Source organism: Hippoglossus hippoglossus, chromosome 9 (assembly GCF_009819705.1).
Source record: "Hippoglossus hippoglossus isolate fHipHip1 chromosome 9, fHipHip1.pri, whole genome shotgun sequence".
Taxonomy (NCBI): domain Eukaryota; kingdom Metazoa; phylum Chordata; class Actinopteri; order Pleuronectiformes; family Pleuronectidae; genus Hippoglossus; species Hippoglossus hippoglossus.
The window spans coordinates 3,069,595-3,092,308 of NC_047159.1; the positions used below are offsets into that span (position 1 = coordinate 3,069,595).

General features: G+C 42.3%; 3 protein-coding genes across 6 annotated transcripts; 2 read left to right on the top strand and 1 right to left on the bottom strand.

Annotated features, from left to right (window-relative positions):
* The first annotated feature begins 90 nt into the window (after window positions 1-90).
* seta (SET nuclear proto-oncogene a) lies at window positions 91-11,671 on the top strand. 3 transcript variants are annotated; one of them, XM_034595422.1, is made up of 9 exons: window positions 158-439; window positions 1,660-1,717; window positions 1,876-2,018; window positions 2,140-2,243; window positions 2,324-2,437; window positions 2,641-2,811; window positions 2,997-3,021; window positions 3,109-3,128; window positions 3,217-4,042. In XM_034595422.1, the coding sequence occupies exons 1-9, from the start codon at window positions 367-369 to the stop codon at window positions 3,238-3,240; spliced, it is 732 nt and encodes a 243-aa protein (XP_034451313.1). In that variant the 5' UTR covers window positions 158-366; the 3' UTR covers window positions 3,241-4,042. The 3 variants fall into 3 exon arrangements, 2 of the variants coding, with proteins under 2 accessions (XP_034451312.1, XP_034451313.1); XM_034595421.1 differs by having other exon boundaries at window positions 91-439; window positions 2,997-3,128; window positions 3,217-4,085; XR_004614913.1 differs by lacking the exons at window positions 2,997-3,021; window positions 3,109-3,128; window positions 3,217-4,042 and adding exons at window positions 11,351-11,482; window positions 11,568-11,671.
* si:ch211-51h9.7 (uncharacterized protein LOC558400 homolog) lies at window positions 3,341-7,084 on the bottom strand. Of its 2 annotated transcripts, none has more exons than XM_034595426.1 (2): window positions 6,304-7,038; window positions 3,341-4,340 (listed from the first exon to the last, which is right to left on the bottom strand). In XM_034595426.1, exons 1-2 carry the CDS (start codon window positions 6,719-6,721, stop codon window positions 4,186-4,188), a joined length of 573 nt encoding a protein of 190 aa, XP_034451317.1. In that variant the 5' UTR covers window positions 6,722-7,038; the 3' UTR covers window positions 3,341-4,185. The 2 variants fall into 2 exon arrangements, with proteins under 2 accessions (XP_034451317.1, XP_034451316.1); XM_034595425.1 differs by lacking the exon at window positions 3,341-4,340 and adding an exon at window positions 5,983-6,161 and having other exon boundaries at window positions 6,244-7,084.
* Window positions 11,672-12,602: 931 nt separating the features above from the next.
* LOC117767620 (outer dense fiber protein 2-like) lies at window positions 12,603-21,789 on the top strand. The gene is made up of 17 exons (XM_034595413.1): window positions 12,603-12,777; window positions 15,375-15,491; window positions 15,934-16,040; window positions 16,964-17,093; window positions 17,219-17,350; window positions 17,765-17,839; window positions 17,933-18,004; window positions 18,127-18,243; window positions 18,413-18,634; window positions 19,023-19,132; window positions 19,531-19,666; window positions 19,784-19,894; window positions 20,047-20,310; window positions 20,537-20,637; window positions 20,751-20,913; window positions 21,322-21,447; window positions 21,554-21,789. Exons 1-17 carry the CDS (start codon window positions 12,667-12,669, stop codon window positions 21,698-21,700), a joined length of 2,241 nt encoding a protein of 746 aa, XP_034451304.1. The 5' UTR covers window positions 12,603-12,666; the 3' UTR covers window positions 21,701-21,789.
* The last annotated feature ends 925 nt before the right edge of the window (window positions 21,790-22,714 follow it).

Below are 22,714 nucleotides of genomic sequence, written 5' to 3' on the forward strand. Positions count from 1 at the left end.
GACGAACTTTACTCTTTGCTCTTTTGTAACTTTATATAAATTAAGCGCGCGGTGTGAATAAGTGGAAAGTGGAGGTTTGGGGAGAGGGGAGCGCCGTGCACGCGCAGCTCGGGCCCGCGCAGTGGGACCTACTTTGAGAGGCGGAGCTCGCCGCCGCTCCGCTCGGCGCAATGAAAGGAGCGCGTGAGCGGCGCGGGCCGTGACTTCCTCGCTCCTCGGCAGCGTCATTGTGTGGAAGGCAGCACGTTGTCGGCTCCTCCACGCTGAACTTTTACGCCCGATTAGCGCTCTCCTGCTCGGGGGAGAGAAACCAGAAGCACCGCCACCCTCTCGGACGCACCTCGGTCAACCCCAGCGCGCGGAAACATGTCGGCCTCGGCGGCGAAAGCGAGTAAAAAGGAGCTGAACTCGAACCATGACGGAGCGGACGAAACCTCCGGTAAGTGGCGGTGGTGGTGGTGGCGGTGGCGTGGGGGGTAGGGAGAGAATGGCGGCCTCCTGTTCACCGCCATTTTCACTTTCTTCTCTAACGTGTATTTGTGCCACGGTTCTCCGGGGAGCTCACCAACTGCGTGGGCCTGTTTTTTATTTATTCGCCCGCCGGCCCCCGGGCCTCTCTTCGCCGGGAGACCGCTGCGTGTGTTCGCGTTTCGGCGGCAGCGGCGGCTAGCATTAGCTCGTTAGCATACCGCTACTCCTTGTTCCATCCACAACCGGTGCAGAGAGGCCATGTTAGCTAGCCGAGTTAGCATCACCAGCGTGGCCAGTTGTGTCGACGGCTGCGGACCGAGTGGCCGTGTGCGACGCAAGGGGGTCATTGTTCTGCGCGATGGCGCTAATTCACCCCGCACCACCCGGCGGGAGCTCCCATCGGCGTTACTGTGTTTAATAACCGGGGGGATTTGCGCCTTTCATTCGGGCTTTAGCCGCTAGCACAGCTCGTGTTGTTGTCGTAATGTTACCTAACGCTAGCGCACGACGTTGTGTTTAGTGCTGGACCGAGGTGCTTTTAAATCCTCCAGCCCCCGCGGGAAATTGTTGTTTTATTTGTAACCGTGTTCTGGGAGAGGGGGGGGAGGGGGTTGGTTCCCGGGACCTCGCTGTGGGGGGAAGCGGGCGGTTGTGTGTCCACCCCGGGGGATCTGTGCTCGGGTTATCGCGGCTCCGTGTGTGTTCAGTCCGATGTCCCACATTTAAACCACGCGGCCTCGTCGACAGCGACCGGCAGGAAACGGTGCCCGTCTGAGCCGCTAGAGCTGCAGCCATTGGCCGCTCGCGTTGCCTGAACCTCCGGCGGAGCTCCGGCGTGCGAGCTGCCGGAGATCCGGACAACTGCCACTATTTACCGCGAAACTGTGGTCGTGGTTCCCCCGTGAGATCCGAAAACATGTGTGCAAGAAACGTATCCCGCAGACGGGACACGGACAACTTAGTTGTGGGTTCATAAAATACTTTGAATGTTTCAAATCTGACTTTTAAATTTCATAAATGTCGTTTCTTTTAAGCGGGAACAAGTAAATAAACGTGTTTTTGTTATGAGATAATCGTCATATTTGTAATATGATGTGTATGTGGTTTCTTTAGCTGATGCTTTTTAATTTATCTGTAATAAGTTTCTGTGTATTTTTAACAATTCCTCTTGTTTTTTCTGTCCCACAGAGAAAGAGCAGCAAGAAGCTATTGAACACATCGACGAAGTTCAGAATGAAATTGACAGGTAATTTAAATTTGTCCTTTTTAGGTTAAAGGGTTAGTGTATAAATAAAATGTATTATTATTAAAATGATAGGAATGGGAATTGTGTGTCTGAGAACAAACAGTCCAGGGTGATTTTTTTTTATTTGTTTTAATCGTTCTTTAATTCTCCCCCTTCAGGTTGAACGAGCAAGCCAGTGAGGAGATCCTCAAAGTAGAACAGAAATACAACAAACTCCGTCAGCCATTCTTTCAGAAGAGATCAGAACTGATCGCCAAAATCCCCAACTTCTGGGTCACCACGTTTGTCAACCATCCACAAGGTCAGTGATTTAAGATTAGGTATCTAGTCTTTTGGAAGCCTTTTAGATACACAGCGATGTTTGTGTGACCGTCCACCAGGATTGAAGTTGATGTTTGCTCTGTTAAAATGTTTCCCTGCAGTATCTGCCCTACTGGGAGAGGAAGATGAAGAAGCGCTTCATTACCTGAGCCGGGTGGAGGTGACAGAGTTTGAAGACATCAAGTCGGGCTACAGAATAGATTTTGTAAGTATTGCAATGTTTCACGGTTGCACCACGGAGAAGTTGTTTCCTGTGTTCTCACCTGAGTGCATTCTGTCTTCTAGTATTTCGATGAAAATCCGTACTTCGAAAACAAAGTACTTTCCAAAGAGTTCCATCTGAACGAGAGCGGAGACCCATCTTCAAAGTCAACAGAAATCAAATGGAAGTCAGGAAAGGTATGTCGGTCTTTTTTTATTATTTTGTCTTTGCCATTAAAGTAAATAATGTGGCGAGACCCAAGGCCATTGTTTTTAACTGTTGGGTAGCACTATTATGATTGTCCCTCCATTGTCAACTTTTGACCTGAGTTATTTTAGAGTTCAATCAAAGCCACACAACCTGTGCTGAGCAGTCATCTTATGTGTTGTTTTATTTGTAGGACCTGACCAAGCGCTCCAGCCAGACACAGAACAAAGCAGGGAGGAAGAGGCAACACGAAGAGCCAGAGAGCTTCTTCACTTGGTTCACTGATCATGCCGACGCTGGCGCTGATGAGCTTGGGGAGGTCATCAAGGACGACATCTGGCCCAACCCTCTGCAGTACTACCTGGTAGGTTTATGACACGCAAATAAAAGTGCTTATTACTGCTAGTGTCTAGTGGTATATTAATTTCCCTGGTGGCCATTTCCCACAATGAGCAGAAATGTTTGAGCTGTTCACAACAGGAAACTGTAATTACATTACATCCTCTACTATTGAAACACAGAAGTGCTGACAGTGATTATTTCCCCCAGGTTCCTGACATGGATGACGAAGAGGGTGAAGGTGAAGATGAAGAAGAGGATGAAGAGGGTCTGGAGGACATCGATGAGGAGGGAGATGAAGATGGAGAGGAGGATGAGGAAGATGATGGAGAAGATGGAGAGGTAAAGTGATAAAAGTAAAGAAAACGCATGTTGTCTGCAGTAATTTTTGAACATTCACTGACAATCCGGTATTTACTTGCTCTTGCAGGATGACGAGGGAGAAGATGACTAATGAAATAACATCACCAACCCAGACCCTCAACCTTCGATTCCCTGTTTGCTTTTTCCACTCATGTTCGGGAGCAAAGTTTTTTTTAATTTTGTTTTTTTCCTTTTTTATTGTGTGTGCTTCATTTTCCATTCTGAAGCCTCTTCACCTGTCGGTGCCATGTTATGTTCTCCTTTGACTCATCTTAAGGCCAATGGCACTTTGCCCTGAATTGTGAGTACCATCCCCACAGTCATCGAAAAAAAATGATAATAAAAAAAGTATTGCAATAGTATCAGCACGGCATCCTGAGTAGAATTTGAAGATACTTCACACAGAATTCCTTCTGTTTAAGGTTGTGTGGTAAATTGACTAAAGCCATGGTGTAGTGACCTAGCGCTAGCAGACCTCGATATTTTTCCCCATATTTTTTATTTTTTTAGTTGGGGCGTTGGTCCCTTAAACTGTTATTTTTCCCCTATGTGGTTAACAAGTACCAGCTCATTCCTTTTGACTTGTAATGTTTAGGGGGCGGGGGGTGGGGTAAGCTGGGGAGGGGCAGGAGTATGTTGGTTATGGGGAGAGTGGTTATTTTATCATTTCTATGGGACTTTTTTTTTTTTCTTTTCATTGTATTGTTTTACAGATATCCATGAGATTTGAAATGACATTTTTAATAAAGAACAAAATGGAAAAAAACAAGCTTGTAAATTTTGGCCCCCACTGCTTCATGGGTTTAAAAAAAACCACCTGTTATCTCAAAGAATTTACATATAATCACCCTTTCCTTTTCCGCTGGGGGGAAAAGAAACTGTTTTAAATTTGAGGTGTACAACTTGCTTTGTTACAATAATAAAACTTACTGTGTACACACGTGTGGGAGTCTTCAAACCAAGGAGGCGTATAGACATTTATTTGAGGGAAAGGTCACAGAAAAGGCACCTGGGTTAACTGAACAGTCAGAGTCCATCAGCTGGTGAAGGATTTGGGAGTCATTAGCAGGCTGGAAGCAAAGTCTTCACTTAGCAGTCGGTGGGTGATTAAAGCCACGAAGGTTTGGTTGGACTCCTCAAATTTAGATTGTGTGATGGTGTCGGGCCAGACGCTCGGCTGGAAGGCCCATCCTGGAGGGAGAGGGCAACAAATCACTTGTATAAAACACACGGGGAGGAAGATGTTAATAAATGAGCACCACAGTATATCGTGGATCATACAACACAAAGACGTTGGGCAGTGTAGGCTGAAGTAAACATGAGTTTTTTCTGTTAGAGGTGAACAAATAAAAAATTATAAGTTGCTCCCAAATGAGTTACCAACTGTTGGTTGTAAATTATGGCAAAAAAAATTTATTCGAAGGTGTATTTATATAGATTTGGCGCAACTAGTTTTTATTTTCTCCAAAGTTTATGTACATATATTAAACGCAGACAATAACAATGAATATTTTAGCTCTAAATTTAATATCTCCAAAATTACTTGAGTAGGTCCAATTTAAATGCTTTATTTTTTGTGTTAAAACTTTTCAATAAGGCTTACTTCCATCACCAGTTGACCACTGTTTTTTTTTAATATAAATTGGACTGAAAAATATCCATTACAACACAACTGTCCAAAAGTAAGAAGACTTTCAATTGACAATAATTAGTGAAGTAAAAGCATCAAATCCTCACGACTGGAGAACAAGTCAAATGTTCAGCATTTTTGCTTTAAAACAATTACTCATACATTTATTCAACTATCAAAGTAGTTTGTTTTCTGTTATTAATTATTTCAGCTCCACTGCTCAAAGTGATTTACACCATAATTAAGACCTTAACTCATGATCTTTTAAGTCTTCACTGAAACACAGAATATAAATACAAGTATTTAGTGCAAGTTGCATTGTACTGTGTAATTTAATTCATTATAAATATAAAGCTGTCACTAATATGAATAGGATTGACAATACTACATCCTGAATGAGTTGCACTAATCCCAGTTGAGTATTGTCTCGACTCACTCAAAGTTATTTGCTTCATAATTGAGACAGTAACGGAGAATTGTGATTTCAATGAACCAACACAATAATTAAATGAGGTCAGTCTGGGGGTCTTGAGTTTGCTTTAATAATGATATTCACTTGTTCAAACCTACTTGTATTGAGAGGGATAAATGTTTAATTCAATTCAGTTTTCAACAAGGAATTTCATGTTTTCAATTTATTCTGATTAATAGTTCGTGGCCAATACAAACAGTAAAGTTCTGTTTGGAATATATTTCCCTCTAGATTTACTTAACTTTATCTGTGAAAATGTTAAATTAACTAAAAGCCCTGTGAGAAAACTTGTGAATATGGGCTATTCAAACAAAATATGATTGATTGACCACGTTAAAGTCTATTTTCTTTACATTCAAATGTTTCTTGATAGTGAAAAATCATGTGTTTCTCACCAGGAATGGCTTCAACCTCAGGAACAGCTGTTTGATGATGAGCATTTTAAATTAAAGTGGATTTTTGATGAACAAGATTGACAATGTGTTGCATTAATCCCGGTTCTGTATTGTCACTATTTAATATGATTTCTTTATATCTTGACTTACTCAACGATATTTGCTCCATAATTGAGACAGTAAGGGAGAATTGTGATTTCAATGTCTTATCAAACCAACACAAGAATTAAATGAGGTCAGTTTGTGGATATTGAGTTTGATTTAATAATGACATTACTTGTTCAACCCTACTTATATTGAGAGGCTTAAATATTTTTATTCAATTCGGTTTTCAACAAGAATTGAATGTTTTCAATTAATTCTGATTAATAGATTGTGGCCAATACAAACAGTAAAGTTCTGGTTTGAATATATTTCTCGAGATTTACTTAACTTGAACAATGGAAAGTAAAATGAACTTAAGCCCCATGAGACACATAATGATTTGTGAATATGGGCTAAATAAATAAAATGTGTTTGATTGAACCACGTTCAAGTTTGTTGATGGTGATAAATCACGTGTTTCTCGGCAGGATGAAGACCATTTTAAATGAAAAGTGGATTCGTGGTGTGTGCACTGTTCCTGCTCGGTACCACACACTGCAGGTCGGTACCCACCTAGATGGGTCTGACACCGGGGACAGGTGGCCGCGGTCCACGAGAACCCGGGGAACCAGGAGAAGTGTCTGTCCGCCGGCCAGTGCTGAGCGACATCCGCCCTCCCGAACGTGAACACCTCGAAGCGGTGCCCGTGGGGGTTCTCGAAGAGCTGCACGTCCACCCGCCGGCCCCCGGGCAGCGTGTGGTTGCGGCTGGACAGCGCCAGTCGGCTGGGGACCGAGCGAATGTCCGCCCCGGTCGCCAGCTCGTGTCCGCACGCCCGGCACAGCAGGAGGGCGTCGGCGCTGGTGCTCCGCTGCTCCCCCGCGGCCGCACACGCCTCCCCGGCCCGCGGAGCCCCGGTCCACACCAGGAGCACCGCGGAGACGTGGATCAGTGTCGCTGTGAAACCCCGCAGCCCCCGCACGCACCTCATCGCTGCTCCGCACGCACATGGACGGCCGAAGCTAAAGCTAGCGGTCACGCGTGCTAGCAGCTTTGTTGTGAGCCGAGGCGGGTCGTCGGTGCGCGGCCTGTTGTCAACAGACGGTTCATCTCATGGGTGTTTGACAACTGACAGCACAGACATAACAATACGATATATATATATAGTGATTAATGAACGGAAGCTAAATCGCTAACAAACAGGCCGATAGCTTAGCTTGCTCCGTCGGGCTAAGCTAATGTTCGGAAGTGCCATGTGAACAAACAGGAAACACAGTCATCTCAACCGTTTCCTTCTCTCCGCGAGCACCGGAGGAGAAGCAGATGTGCAGCAGCTGGATGAGAGTTAGACGAACCTCAGCCCCCAGTGAAACCCTCCATGATGCGGGGGAACTCCGCAGCTTCCCCTCCGTGCAACATGGATTCTACTGATCTTTCATAACAACTGTTTTAATAAAGAACTAAAGTCTGGGCCCCACTTCTTCGTGGATTTAAAATAAACACAATTTACATTAAATCACACGAAAAGTAAAGTCAACTTTATTTGTCGTTCAACCCACAGGCACAGAAATCTGTGTTTCTCTGGGGCCGACGTGCAAAAGAACAGTGCAGCAAAAAACCACATGTAAACACAGGTCAGAGACTGTATAAGGTTATTATAAGTTGTGTATATATAGTATGTGTCATTGTTAAAAAGATGGTATTTTACTATAATATAATAATAATGATACATTTTATTCATACAGCACCTGTCGTACATAAAATGCTGCTCAAAGGGCTTTACGATCAAATCAAAGACATGGAATAAGAGATCAATAAGAGCACGTTAGTAATAAAACAAAGACTCAGGAGAAAATAAATGTAATTAAATTAATTAAAAGCAAGATCGTAGAAATAGGTCTTGAGTTGTTTCTTAAAACTATCAAGCATAGCAGCTAACTTTCATAGCAACTATTATATATTACTGTAATGTGATTGTCATAAATAGCACATCACTATAATATGGTTGTTATATATAGTATGTTCCTATAATATAGTTGCCACCTGATTGACTATTACCATTGTCTGTTATATGTATGTATGATTTAAACCAAGTGGGTGCATAGAAATGAATCTCAAGAAATAGGTTGCAGAGACGGCACCTGGGTTAACTGGGTCATTAGCAGGGTTTGAACTCTTCTCTTAACAGTGGATGGGTGATTAATCCCAACGAGGTCTGCTCTGACTCCTCACATCTGGGTTTTGTGATGGTGTCTGAGGCCAAACCTGGAGGGAGAAAACAAATAATCTGTTGAATAAAACACTTATAAATAAAGATGTTTTATGAAGGTTAGAAACAGTCGTTCTGCTTCATGGTGAAACAGTTTGTTCATGTTGTTCCTTTTCCTTCACTTGGCTCATTTATTTTTGCGTCTGATGTGTTGTGAGTTCATCTGCTGGAGCCGGACTGAAGAAGTCGCCCCCACACTTTGTGACATGGAGAATTACCTTGTTGTCATCAGAAGACAGTTTTCTCTGTTTGTCTCTGGCAGATGTCCCCGGAGCAGGGCTGCACGCTCCACAACAGATTTCACCTCCAAGCTTCTTAATTCAATCGACAGTTTTCCTTTGCTTATTTGAACTGTTTAATTACTTTACCTCGCATGACTTGTCACTTTGCTGTTACACTTTGCATCCTCACATTCCTGTTTGTTTGTATTCGATTTAAATTTAAATCTATTTTATTTAAATGTATTATGTTTGTCCCTTTGAAGCAAAAATAAAAGCACAATTTACTGAAAGTATTCCTGTAATTTAATATAATTTCAAAAGCAGCACTTTTACCTGTAATTGAGTGATTTTTAAACCGTGGCAACGTTACTGTTGTTCAACTAAATCTGAGCACCGGTTGCTTGTGGTATTTTACATTTATCTATTTCTTACATTACATTTTTGTCTTCTATTTTTTATATTCATACTTGCACAGATACACCACAGCAGATTCCTTGTATGTGTAATTCTGCTTGGCAATAAAACCTGATCCTGAAATCTTCCAGAAGAGTGGGATGGAGACAGCAGAGGGAGAAAGCTACAGAACATCCAAGCTTGACAAGACTAAGGCTCTGGCCCTGTGGACGAGTGGGATGGTGCTTGTGGGGAAAGATAGAGAGCAACTGTGGAGTCCTGGAGTCTGTCCAACATATTGTGATGGATTGTCCCCTCTATGATAAAGACAGGAGGGAGCTATTTAAAGCAATAGGCAAACTGGGTAGTGAACCCTTTCCTGTGAAAACCCTGCTTGGTGATGGGATGTATGAGAAGAAGAGAGCAGGGGAAGTCTGGCACTTCCTTAAAACTTCACATTCTTAGCGCAAGGTATAAACTGAGGGCATAAACTGCAGTGATGCGTCCCTACCGGTGGGAGGCAGCAACGCACCAAATAGTGCCTAGTCTGCCGAGAAGAAGAAGAAGACATCTTTCCGGTTCCGGCTCATGGAGCATTGTGTTTTTTACCGCCCTTTTCGTACTTTATGTGTTTCCTCCCGAAACTAAAGATTCAAAAAGCACCGTAACTTTAAAGTGTTGGTTTTTACTCCTTCACAGCCGCACAGTTAAAAAACACCAGTTTCTTTTTCTCTACATGATCCCAGTCCAACTCTGTGATGTTGAGATCAGGTCTGTGGAGCTCAGACCATCTGGTGCTGGACTCCTTGTTCTTCTTGTCTCTGGAGACAGTTCTTTATGACTCTACCTGTGTGTTCCGGTTATTTGCCCTAGAGAAGAATGATTTCTGGACCAATCAGGTGCCTCCCTGGTGTTACTGTATGATAGAGAAGTATAGAAACATTAATAAATATAATATTCTTTCTGTTTGAAAGGAAACCCAATTTGACGACTGTTGCTCAAAGCAGCTGGAGGAGGAAGTGTCTGCTCTCAAACTGTGTGTGAACTCTTGTTGGTTTGTGTGTGTCAAACATCTGGATGTGCACAGACAATCGTGTGTGACATTTTCACATCAGGAAAAAATATATATTTATCAGATTGTACCACAGAATCATCTCTGATTGTCTGTAGGACAGTTTTATGATTATATTATGATTTAGTATTACAACAATATGAATCGTGAATATACTGTTGTAGTTTATTTGGCCTTTACACACTTTCTCATAATGTGCTAGAGTTAGGGTTACTGTAGGGTTACAGTCATGATACTGTTCCTTGGTTTGGTTTTATTTTTGTTTTACTGTTTGTTTTACTCTTTCACAACCGTACTTTCCTCCATCGCAGCCACGTGAACGAGCTGGAGAAGCTGAGGAGAGGAGCTGGGTGGAGAGAGAAAGGTTCTGGGAACAGCTTTGTTACCTCATCGCTGACAACGCCTCCATCAAACTGGACAACCAGAGACTCCAGAAAAATCCACAGCATATTTAAGATTTCTCACGTCAGTCTCATAAATTAGCATTTTTTCCTTCATTCATTGAATCTAAAGCATCTAATTCATCACATTGTGATGTTGAGAATTTAGTATCTGTGGAAGACAGATACACTTCATGTTAAAATACTCAGTGTCCGTGAATCATCTCAGCTTTGACGGCTTTTTCTTCCACTGTTTCATCATTTCTGTCGACTAAAGGAAATGTATTTAACTGGCGTTTTATTTAAAATGTGCATCATGTTCAGGCTGAGTCGACGGAGGAGGAGAAACTCAGGGGACTTCAAAGTACGAAGACCTGGTGGAGAAATATATCAAGTAGCGCCATCAGTCAAGAAACAGCAATTGAGGGATAGTTCACTGAAATCACAAATTAAAAAGGATCTCATTCAGATCTTGTGGTGCTGATCCAGATCCAGGTTTCTGAACGGACAGATCAGATCTTTAGATACCGGTGTGTTGTGTTCAGCTCCAGCAGGGATGAGGGAGGTGAAGGTGAAGGTGAGCCTGGAGAGGGTGAAGGAACTGGGAGCTGCTTTTAGTCTGTACCATTGTGTCCTTCCTGATAGAACCACCAGAGGGCAACAAAGCATGATGTTTTAGTTTGTTTATTTTTGTCTTATAATAAAATGTATAAAAGTAAACATAAATTACACCAAAAGGTTATTCATCCATCATCTTTATTCCCCTGGACAGCTTGACAACATACAAACCACTAACATTCACACCTAGGGTCAATTTAGAGTCTCCAGTTAACCCCGATCTGTAATCTGACCTATGGACCACAAAGGTCTATGGACCCACAAAGACACAGGGAGGACATGGATTCAAATCGGGGACCCCCTTGCTGAGAGGCAACAGTGCTAACCACTGCTCCACCGTGCCGCCCCAAAACATTGTTTAGATTCTGTTTCGTGCATTAAAAAAACCCGTTTGTACATAAGAAGACACTGTACATAAACAGAAATGTTGTTTTGGGATTATTTGATTTATATTGCGAAATATATCGATATCCCAAAATTTCGGGATAAGATTTGTTTCCGTATCGCCAGCCCTAACTGCTCATATTCTAGTGGTATATTAATTTCCCTGGATGCCATTTCCCACAATGAGCAGAAATGTTTGAGCTGTTCACAACAGGAAACTGTAATTACATTACATCCTCTACTATTGAAATACAGAAGTGCTGACAGTGATTATTTCCCCCAGGTTCCTGACATGGATGATGAAGAGGGTGAAGGTGAAGACTAGGAAGAGGATGAAGAGGGTCTGGAGGACATCGACGAGGAGGGAGATGAAGATGGAGAGGAGGATGAAGAGGATGATGGAGAAGATGGAGAGGTAAAGTGATAAAAGTAAAGAAAACACATGTCTGCAGTAATTTTATAACATTCACTGACAATCCGATATTTACTTGCTCTTGCAGGATGATGAGGGAGAAGATGACTAATGAAATAACATCACCAACCCAGACCCTCAACCTTCGATTCCCTGTTTGCTTTTTCCACTCATGTTCGGGAGCAAAGTTTTTTTTTAATTTAGTTTTTTTCCTTTTTTATTGTGTGTGCTTCATTTTCCATTCTGAAGACTCTTCACCTGTCGGTGCCATGTTATGTTCTCCTTTGACTCATCTTAAGGCCAATGGTCCTGAGTAGTCTTCTCATAGAATTTACAGCTGGACAAACTGGTGTTTCTCACAGTCCAATGTGCAGAAGGTGTAGCATAAAACATAAAGAAACAAAAGCATGTAAACAGAACAGAGCTATAAGGGTTTAATGCATACTTTAAGGTATACATAGTATAATAAATAGTATATTACTATAAAACGGTTGTCATAAATAGTATATTACTATAGTATATTTGTTATACATTGTACATAACTATAATATAATAGTCGTAAGTAGTATATTACTATAATGTGCTTGTCATAAATGGCCCAACCTGGAGTGAGAAAACAACAAATCAGTTGTATAAAACACTTGTAAATAAAGATGATTATTAATGTAAGAAACTGGAGTTCACTGAACTCACTGTTGTGTTCATGAAACCTGTTTGAAACAAGTTTTACTTTTGTATTTGAAATCCGAATTCATTTCCTTCTTATTCCTCATCTCAAACAGTAAATTGTCTTTTCACGAGACACAGTTTTCTTTACAATCTTTGCGTGACACACGCGTGCTCGCCAACTACCACCAACACATCATGTTCATACTCAAAGTGCACACGATGCATCCACAGTCCGTGAACGCAGCATTGCCTCTGAACGGTTACCAGGGGCGACGCAAATCGAAACTCTCCTCCACCAATCACAGAACGAGGTCCTGCCAACGAGCCAATCAGCGGGCTCGTTAGTGGACCGGACCGAACAGTCGCTTCCGGAGTCAGACGCGGAGATTCATCTCGGGTCGCGTGAGTTAGCGGGCCAATGACGAGCTGTCTGGTGGAACACGTGTTCACTTTGGGTTGAGTTGATCACAAACCTGAACTCCGGATGTTGATGTGACGTGTGAACGGGTCCGGACCGAATGAGAACCCGGGAGTCACCGTCACCGCCTCCGGTTCATGTCCACGTACCGGGGACCACACCTGTGCACGTGCACGTGAGGAGCAGCAAACCCCCGCAGGTTGTTACACTGGTTCGTTCCACTGGGAACACAGGCCGACGTTTGTACTGCTCATGTAAAGTACGTGCGATGATCTAGTGTTTAAATATCTACAATACACAGTGAAGATAATATTTGAAATTCATAAGCTCAGTTATTCTGATTTTTTTTGCTCTGATTTGTTAGTTTCTTTATAGTTTCTGTAGGTGATTCACCTGTCAACAGAAGAGACACAAAAACAAGACACAACATGTCAACAGAAGAGACACAAAAACAAGACACAACATGTCAACAGGGACACAAAACTACCACAAAGACTCAAATCTAGCACAAAGAGACACAAAATGTCAACAGAGACACAAAACTACCACAAAGACTCAAATCTACCACAAAGAGACACAAAATGTCAACATAGATGCACTTAACTAACACAAAGAGATAAAATGTCAAAAGAAAAGTCACAAAGATACACACACTGTCAAATTTAATTCACAAAATGTCCGCAGAGTCACAAACCTACCACTGTAGGAGCTATTTCATTAGTTTGATATATTGTGATTAGTATTATTTGTTATTAGGGCCAGAGCACCGACAGTTCAAAGGCCCAATTGTTTTTCTGTTGGTTCTAGGAAAATATATTTGACGGCCTGAACATACTCGAAAATTCGCCAAACACGAAAAGAAAAAAAATTTGATTAACGCAACAGGAAGTCGGCCTTTTTGGATTTTGTGGCCGTTTTACACGTTGTTTATTTTAACAAACTCCTCCCAGAGCTTTCATCAGATCAACTTCCAATTCGGTGATTGTCATCTTGACTCCTTGGAAATTAAAACTAACTCACAGAAATCATGACAGTGCCCCCTGGTGGCAACAGGAAATGTCTTGTTTTTTGGACGTCTTACACTCAGATGTACTCCTCCTCGGCCATTGACCACAACCATGTCAAACTTTGTCAGAAAGGCCTCAAGACATTGATTATTAAGTCATATGGAAACTGTGAGTTAACATGTGTCATTTCACTACGAACAAAAAACCCTCTTGCACCGATATGCTAGACCAAACAGGAAGTCGGCCATTTTGAATTAAGTGGCCATTTTTGACCATTTACACATGTTGTATTTTGACTAACTCCTCCTAGAGCTTTCATCAGATCAACTTTAAATTCAGTGAGGACTTCAGTGTTAAAGTGAGCGGAATGAGCCGGAGTCATGATCCGACATCATCGATTAATAACTAAATGAATGTACACACAGTCCTGGGCACATTAAGTTCATGCATTGCTGAGTGTTTCTTTGCTATATTCTTATATAGATTATTCTTCCCTCTTCGTTTACGAGAAGGCTCCTTTGATGACATAGAAGATGAGTCTCCTATGTCATCAAAGGGGCCTTCTTCATGTAGGAGAGCTGGACTCCAGGACAGAACTACAACTCCAGCTTGATCCTGTAGAACATAGTCTAGGTCCTCAGCGTCAGCGATTACAGACTCAGAACCAAGACCAAGAGTTTCCTCCTCCTCCTCCTCCTCCTCATACTGTTCTTCATTCAGCATCTTTATGAACGTGTCAACCGTAAGTCTGAAATGATTGTGACCAGCCATAAACACTCCGAATAAAGAAAGCATATTTTCAAATGCATATCAATCAGCCTATTAAGTATATACTGTTATATTTCGAGTTTTATTTTGTTGATCATCTAGCTATGGTTAGCTAGCCAGAAAAGACCCCAGCTAGCTAACAGCTAGTTAGTATTGTACATATTAAATTTTTCTCACTAATAAAATAAGACTTACATGCATCAGATGTGCAGAAGCAGATGTGTGAAACGTATGGCAGGTGTTCTGTAGTGAATACAAACTGTGTGTGGGTCATTTTGGACCCATGTGTGTAAAAGTGACCATTTACGTTTGTTTATAAAGTAAGAAAGTAAAAAGTAAAATAATGATTTGTGGTAATCAAAAACAAGATATTTAATGAATACTTAAAATATTTAATGATAAAATACATTTATTTCAAAGATATAGCAAATAACTATATGTACATGCATGAAATAACACAGGAAATGAATACAGGTCATTTTTGACCCATGTTGTGCGTTAGATTGTTATTCAAAAAGTAACAAAGAACAAAGTCATAGACCAGGTAGGAGTCACCATAAAGGTAGCAGGTGTGTTAATGAGGGGAAGAACCAGGAAGGGAAATGAGGAGAAGCACATTTATATCTTTGTTTTTGAACATGAAAATAAATGCACCCCACCATTAATTCTTCAATTGGCTGAGTACAACCCAACTAGACCGGGGCTTCAGTGGTTTTTTGTTAAGTTTATTTTGACAGAAACAGGACAAATAGCCACTACAACCACCAAGAGACACAAAATGTCCTTTAAGAGAAACAGAACGTCCACAAAGAGACTCAAAATAACCACTAACAGAATAAAGAGATGAAACAAAGACGCTCAGAACGATGACAGAGAGGCAAAATCATGAGAGACACACAACATCCACAAAGGGACGCAAACACATTTTTGTGTCTCTACCTGTGTTTACAATGAAATATTTTTCGAATATTGTAAGAAGAGGATGCTGACGCTGTAATACGTCTTATGAGGAATTTGTCTCCATCTTCTGCAGAACAGGACAAAATATTATCAGGGGAAGGGAGATGGAGCGAGGCCAAAGGTCCGGTCTCCGTGGATTCCTCCAGGACCATCGTCCTCCGGAAAAGACGTGGGCTCACACACCTGCCAGGTCTCTTTATTTATCTCTCACTTCCATGTTTTCTACCAGAGACCATGAATATACTGACACGTGAATCCAGCGGGGGGGAGGAGGGCTAGGGTTTGTTCCCCTAACAGGACAAACAGGTTTGCACAAAACAGGTGATAATCTCATTTTGTGGTTGAGGAATTAAAGATAGTAGCTATTCATGCTAAACTGCCAACACACAAAGCAGAAATCTGACCCGTGAGAAAGCTGGGAGTGGGTGAAATGTTTCCCTTTGTTATAAAACAAGGAGGCGTTCAAAACCAGAAGTGGACTTGAAAATAAATAAAAACATTGAAAATTTGTGGTGTATGTTTTGACTAAATGCTAACTTGATTGTGCCCGGCCCCCTTTCGGCACCATAGACAAACCCTTCATCCTTATTTATGTGTTCACTGAGTTGTGTTTGTTTGTGTCTCTCCTTCAGAGAAGCCGAGTGCAGCATCAGTCAGGACATCGGCGTGGTGGAGAGGAGCAGGAGGAAAACCTCAGCGTCCTGCTCCGAGAGGAAGAAGACGTCCGTCATTTAAAGAGGTCAGAGCCGCAACAACTATCAAAGCTTCAAATGAATGTCCCATATTCAAATCAAACACAACTTAAAGGTTCAGTTTGTAGACTTTAGTGACATCTAGTGGTGAAGTTGCATGTTGCAGCTGAACACCCCTCACCTCACCCTTTCCTTCCAAACATGACAGAGAACCTGTGGCAGCCTTCAGTTATAAAAACTCAAAGGGTGTTTAGTTTGTCCAGTCTGGGCTACTGTAAAAAACATGGCGGCCTCCGTAAAGAGGGACCGCTCCTGATGTAAATATAAAGTTTTTAAATATAAAGTAAAGAAAATAACAATACATACAGTTTAAATGATTAAACACTAGTAAAAACAGCTCCTTTTCATTTGGGTTTTTCATCCTACAGTGAGAACGCTGCCAGATTTTCATTAGACAGTTGTACTAGTAAAATAGGATCGATTTATACAAAGTTATAGGACATAGGGGGCTTCTTTAGTCTTGTCTTTACTGAAAAGCTGTCGTATTTATGCTGTTTCAGAATCATTGTCAGTCATGTTGAGTGGCAGAAGTACTCAGATCCTTTACTAAAGTTGAGTTTACTTAACTTCTATTACCACAGTTTAAAAATACTCCAACACAAGTATAATTCCAGCATTCAAGATCCTAAAAATACAGTAAATTGTCCCTAGTCATGGATTTTAAAGTACTTTTAATACTAATGCAGGTTGAGGTCATTTTAGTTTTGAGGGAAAGTTTTAATAAGATGTGAATAATCAAGTAAAGTATAAGGACCTTAAATTTGTACTTAAGCAAATGTACTTAGTTTCTTGAAAAGTTTGAGGTTGCAGCAGAAGAACTGCCAGATACCAGCCGATGACACGTGTACCGTACGATCACAGCTGTGTAACACACTCGTACTTATGATTTTCTTCTTTTTCCTGCTGACAGACTGGATTCAAAGAGTCAACACGGAGAGACGGACGTGCTCCTGAGGGCCTTGGTAGAAGCAGAAATCGACGGAGTAACAGTAGCCAATCAGCTCACTGCCCTGAAGGAGACTGTCGACAGCCTCTTTAAGGTTGTAATCTGGCACCAAAATGATTGTTGTGTGTACACGGCTGATCAGAACGGATGATGGATGCACAGAGGAGAACTTCTGTTTCTGTACGTGCTCACGGTTTCACTTATCTGTTTGCTGTTCAGGACAAGCAGCTGTCGAAGCGGAACGCAGCCTCAGTGGGGCGACAGCAGGAGCTGTTGTTGGAGAAGATACAGATGTTTGACTACACGAGTCAGAGCCTCCGAGAGCTCCTCAGAGAGTGGAGCCAGAACGAGGTACAGCAAGTTTATTTACTCTCAACCTGTCCAGAGTTCTGTCTCAACGTCTCAAAGATCCAGCGAAAATCCAAAACAAGAAATCAGATAATAAGTAACAGCAATATTTCTGATAGTCAATTAATTGTTTAAGTCATTTACGAAGCAATGAATTCCAAACATCTGCTGCTTCCATCTGAAATATGAGAATTGTGGTTGGACCATTATTGACAGGGTAAATTCACTTAATGAAAGTTTACTGCTTTTATTCTGTTGACATAATCTGCCAAAATAAATCCATTTAAACAGAAAGGAAACCAAAGAAGAAAATGACGAGTTTATATGATTTCTGTTTATAGAGAAACTATTAAAGAATTATACATTTCCCCATAAACACTGATATTCAATAGTTCTTGCTGTTGCTTTTATCCACAGAGAGATTCACTGGTTTGGTCCGAACAGAAAGACGCCTTGAAGAAGAGATTGTCCGACAGTGAAGCTGAGAACATTGTGAGCGACTTGTTATTCACCTCTTCGTTCATATGTTCACCCCCCACCAGGTCATCTGAGGACGTCCTCCATGTTTCTGTTTTTCTCTTACAGCGACTTTTGGCCCAACTCAGCAACAAGGAGAAAGAGGCGTCCAAGCTCGCTCAGCATTTGGACTTTGAAAAGGTGAAGAATGAAAAGTGGAGCAGTGCTTTTGTTTCTGATGTCTCTCACACCATCGGATACAGGTTAATCCTCAGGCCGTCCACAAAAAGAAACTCACCCTCTGCTTCCCTCCTTCACGGCAGGACAACGGGAAGACGACGGAAGAGCAGTGGAGAGTCCTGGAGTCAACACGCAACGATATGGAGTCTCAGCTGAACACAGCGGAGGCTGAAAAGGCTCGAATGTCTGCTCAGATTCAGGTCTGTGAGCGTAAAGTACAACAGCTCAGCAGTATATGTATATAAAAAACTAAATAACAAAAAAAATACAGCTTTATAACTGCTTATATGGTCCGTACCGAATTTAAAAACATTGAACAGCAACATCTTTTGTCCAGAAGCAATGTCCTAATTATTCAGAGTAATCCAGGGACCACATTGGGAACAGTTTTCATGGAGTATGCCACCCCCCTTTTCCTGTGCGGGACAGAGGATGCAGGAGAAACAGGAGCAGAAGCAGGAGGTGCTACAGACTCAGAGGCAGCGTAGGGACGACGACCAGGAGGCGACGCAGTGGAGGCCAGACCAGAGAGCTCCGGCTCTGGTGACCCAGCAGGCCACCAGAGAGCTGGAAGGAAAACTTCAGGAGAAGGTCAGTATTCAGAGCCGCCTCCACAAAATCCTGGAGTTTAATGGATGATTTCCACGTCCCTCAGCAGCTAATGACTGGATCTACACAGTCAGGGACATGTGTGAGGTTTAAAATCAATTATCAACATGGAACATTACACAGAGGATGAAAAACACCAGTTTCCTTTTCTCTACATGATCCCAGTCCAACTCTGTGACGTTGAGATCAGGTCTGTGGAGTTCAGACCATCTGATGCTGGAGACAGTTCTTTATGACTCTTACCTGTGTGTTACGTTTATTCGCCCTATAGAAGAATGATTTCTGGACCAATCAGGTGCCTCCCTGATGCTACTGTATGATAGAGAAGTATAGAAACATTAATAAATATAATATTCTTTCTGTTTGAAAGGAAACCCAGTTGGCTCAAGCTCTGTCCACATCCAGCGACTGGTGCCTGAGACATTCTAAAGAGGCGGCTGCTAGAAAGCATCTGGAGGAGGAAGTGTCTGCTCTCAAACTGTGAGTGAACTCTTGTTGGTTTGTGTGTGTAAAACATCAGGATGTGCACAGACAATATGAATTATTTATTTGACCTTTACACACTTGAATTTCTCATAATGTGCCAGAGTTAGGGTTACAGTCATAATACTGCTCCTTGGTTTGGTTTTATTTTTGTCATGAGACAAATTACACAACAAAAAAATACAACTGAGAGAAAATAGAACTGACAACAAGCAGCATGAGTCTCAAACTCACTGAAGCCTTATAGAGGAAAAACCCATTGATTTCCACAGTGGCCCTGAACTGCTCCAAATCATCAGCTGTTGCAGTTTGTAGCCTCCACCACATCCACCGTCGTCCAAAACTGTTAAGAAGTTTGTTTTACTCTTTCACAACCGTACTTTCCTCCATCGCAGCCACGTGAACGAGCTGGATTATCAGCTCCACGCCGCGGAGGAGAGGAGCCGGCAGGAGAGAGAGAAGTCCCGTGAACAGCTTCGTTACCTCATCGCTGACAACACCTCCATCAAGCTGGACAACCAGAGACTCCAGGTACCTCCAGAGAAATCTAGATTTCTCATCTCAGCTTTGACGGCTTTTTCTTCCACTGTTTCATCATTTCTGTCGACTAGAGGAAGTGTGTTTAACTTCTATGTATGTCATGTTCAGGCTGAGTCAACGTCATTGGAGGAGAAACTCCGGGGACTTCAGTCTGAAGCTCATCAGCTGAAGACGTCGATCGAAAAGTATGAAGACCTGGTGGAGAAATACAAGAAGAAGGTACGGACTGACTCGAGGTGAAGCTGCTTCACTTTACAAACTTTACACACAGCAAATTAAATGGAAAATGAGGGTTCTCTCGTGGTGCTGATCCAGATCCAGGTTTCTGCACGGACAGATCCGATGTTTAGATACCGGTGTGTTGTGTTCAGGTCCAGCAGGCTCGTCTGGAGTCGGAGGGGTACTGCCTGAAGCTGGAGATGATGCAGAAGGAAATGCGGGAGGTAAAGGTGAGCCTGGAGAGGGAGAAGGAACAGGTGAGGAGGGAGCTGCTGGGCCGACTCCACGAGCTCGAGGCGCTACCCGACAGACTGAGCAGGACCGAGCAGCAGCTCCGAGACGCCCAGCAGGAGGTCGACGCCCACCAGCGGAGGAAGATGGAGAACAGCTCGGCCCTGTCCGAAGTCAGACACCAGGTACACAGCAGGACACTGGATACATATTCACATATTACAGGACAACATGGAGAAGTGGATTCCTTTTTAAGTAAAAGGTTTTTGGTAGTGGTATTAGAGATACTGGAAAGGGGGTCTGGGTCTTAAATCAAACCCAGGCCGCTGTGGAGAAGCTCTACCTGGTGAGCTTCTGCCCGAGGTGGATTTCTGTCATGGCTCACTCTGTGTGGTTGGTTTTCCTCCACAGGTGGAGCAACAAGACGCTCAGCTGGAGATGTTTCAGCAGAGGAAGCTGCTGCTGCAGGAGGAAAACAACGTTCTCAAAGAAACAATCCACGACTTAGAAAGGTGCCAACACTTATAAAACTATCTCTGAAACACGAGCACACATGTTTCTAAGATATATATCATCCCTCCATATGTTGCAGAAAACAGCGACTGTTGATTTGTGTGTGTTGTAGGAGCCTGGAGGACACGAAGGAAGAACACAAAGCGATGTTTGAGGCTCTCACCTCAAAACAAGCTGGAGTCCACAGCGTTCAGCAGCAGCTGGAGGAGAAGACGCACGAGTGCAGCGTTCTGTCCAGACAGCTGCAACAAACTCTGGACGCTGCAGAGAGACAGGTGTGAAACCAGGATGTAAATGGGCTGATATGGCACTTTTCCAGTCTTGATGACCACGAGCGGCTCTTTACACGACACTTTTGTTATTCACACATTCATAAAGTGCATTTCATACAAAAATATAGCCACAAGTGTCAAAAGGTCTTGGTGTCTCCGTGTTGCTTTCACAAATTTACCTTCAGGAATTATTATGTTTATGTCTTTGTGCTTGACTCCAATAGGTTGTCTACATGTGCACAGTGGCCTTCAATAACAATGAATATAATCATAGTTTAAATATAATCAGTAATTTACTGACTCTGGTTGGGATTCTGTTCTGGTAATGTGATCATAAAAATGTATTTTTCCTGTTTTGAGTGATTTAATGTATATAAAGTAATATTCCAGTCAGGAAAACATTGTGTGCAGGTTAACAACAGCATGCAGAAGGTTCTGGCCAAAGAGAGCGCGTCCCAGTCTAAAGCCCTGGACCTGCAGAACCAGCTGAGTCGAGCTAAGACAGAGCTGAGTCAGCAACAGCGAAGCAAGGAGCAGGTACACAACGTCACTGTCCCTCCTCCGAACACTTCAACAGGATTTAAAAGAGGAAATGATTCCGATGTTGATGAGTTGTATTTCTGTGACCTTTCTGTTTGTCCAGATGGAGCGTCAGTTCCAGAGTCAGCTGCAGAACATGAAGGACAGACTGGAGCAGTCGGACTCGACAAACTGCAGTCTGCAGAACTACGTCCAATTCCTGAAAACCTCGTACGGAAACGTGTTCGGTGACTGTTTGCTCACAGACTGACTTCAAACTTCACCAACCTGACCAACGTTTGTCCCACAACATAGCAGATCCAAATTACATTTAATGAGTATCTGCTTTTTACATGAGTTTTATACTGTTGACGAAATTAAACAAGATTCATTTTAATGAAAAGAATGTTTTGTTTGAGAGAGGGGGCGGGTATGGGTACATGGAGCGGGTCATTCTGCGCAACCTTTGCCGGTTACAGAGTCCACTTGGATACGTGCGAGCTCATGCCCTTTCGTATTATGGATCACGAATGGCTCCATCAACTCCCTTTAAGTTAACAAAAGAAAGGTTTACATACTTAGGAATAGTTATCACCCAAAATTATAATTCATTATTTAAGGCTAACTGTGATCCCCTGATAGACTCCAGAATAATATTTGGTTTTGGAGGACGCTCCCGATCTCTTTACTAGGTAGAACAAATGCTATTAAGATATTTCTCCCACAGTTGTTATATCTCCTCCAGAACATGTTTATTACCAAAGCATTCTTTCCATACGTGATCTCTTCCTGGTCTGACTACAACCCTCAATATAGAAAAATATGCTTTTGCATTCTCTCCAAAGTGTGTGGAGTCACCAAAATCATTTCACACATAAATGGTCTTCTCATTATTTTTTGAAAACAGTGCTCTAAGCATAATTTTGAGGATTGAATAAAGATTTCATAACTTTGCGTCTGTTACCAAAATTATTCTCCAAATTATGAATTGCCTGTAAACTAATCAAATGAAGGATGCATTCTGTGATTCATTCCCCAGCCAATCAGGGGCAGCTTCCAATTATGAAGTTTCTGTCGGCCGCTCATGTACCAAATGATTTAGTTCTGTATCACATTATAACGTGATCGGGATCTTTTTGTTTTTTTCCTGGCATGACAGCAGAGAGCTCACTAAAGCAAATATAAAATGTATTTGAATGTTTCATGCATAGATTTTCAGATTCAGATGGTAAAAGAAGCCATGTGTCCATCAAAGGGTGATAAAGTTATTAGAAAAACAATATTC

What these genes read in the sequence shown, in the direction of transcription:
- seta (XM_034595421.1), top strand. Translation starts at nt 367, where the DNA reads ATGTCGGCCTCGGCGGCGAAAGCGAGTAAAAAGGAGCTGAACTCGAAC. An exon ending in CGGAGCGGACGAAACCTCCG is followed by an intron (nt 440 to 1,659) that starts GTAAGTGGCGGT and finishes TCTGTCCCACAG; the next exon opens with AGAAAGAGCAGCAAGAAGCT. An exon ending in TCAAATGGAAGTCAGGAAAG is followed by an intron (nt 2,438 to 2,640) that starts GTATGTCGGTCT and finishes TTTTATTTGTAG; the next exon opens with GACCTGACCAAGCGCTCCAG.
- si:ch211-51h9.7 (XM_034595425.1), bottom strand. Translation starts at nt 6,721, where the DNA reads ATGAGGTGCGTGCGGGGGCTGCGGGGTTTCACAGCGACACTGATCCAC. An exon ending in GTGCACACACCACGAATCCA is followed by an intron (nt 6,162 to 6,243) that starts CTTTTCATTTAA and finishes GGTTCAATCAAA; the next exon opens with CACATTTTATTTATTTAGCC.
- LOC117767620 (XM_034595413.1), top strand. Translation starts at nt 12,667, where the DNA reads ATGAGAACCCGGGAGTCACCGTCACCGCCTCCGGTTCATGTCCACGTA. An exon ending in GAATGTCTGCTCAGATTCAG is followed by an intron (nt 18,244 to 18,412) that starts GTCTGTGAGCGT and finishes AGAGTAATCCAG; the next exon opens with GGACCACATTGGGAACAGTT. An exon ending in TGGAGAAATACAAGAAGAAG is followed by an intron (nt 19,895 to 20,046) that starts GTACGGACTGAC and finishes TGTTGTGTTCAG; the next exon opens with GTCCAGCAGGCTCGTCTGGA.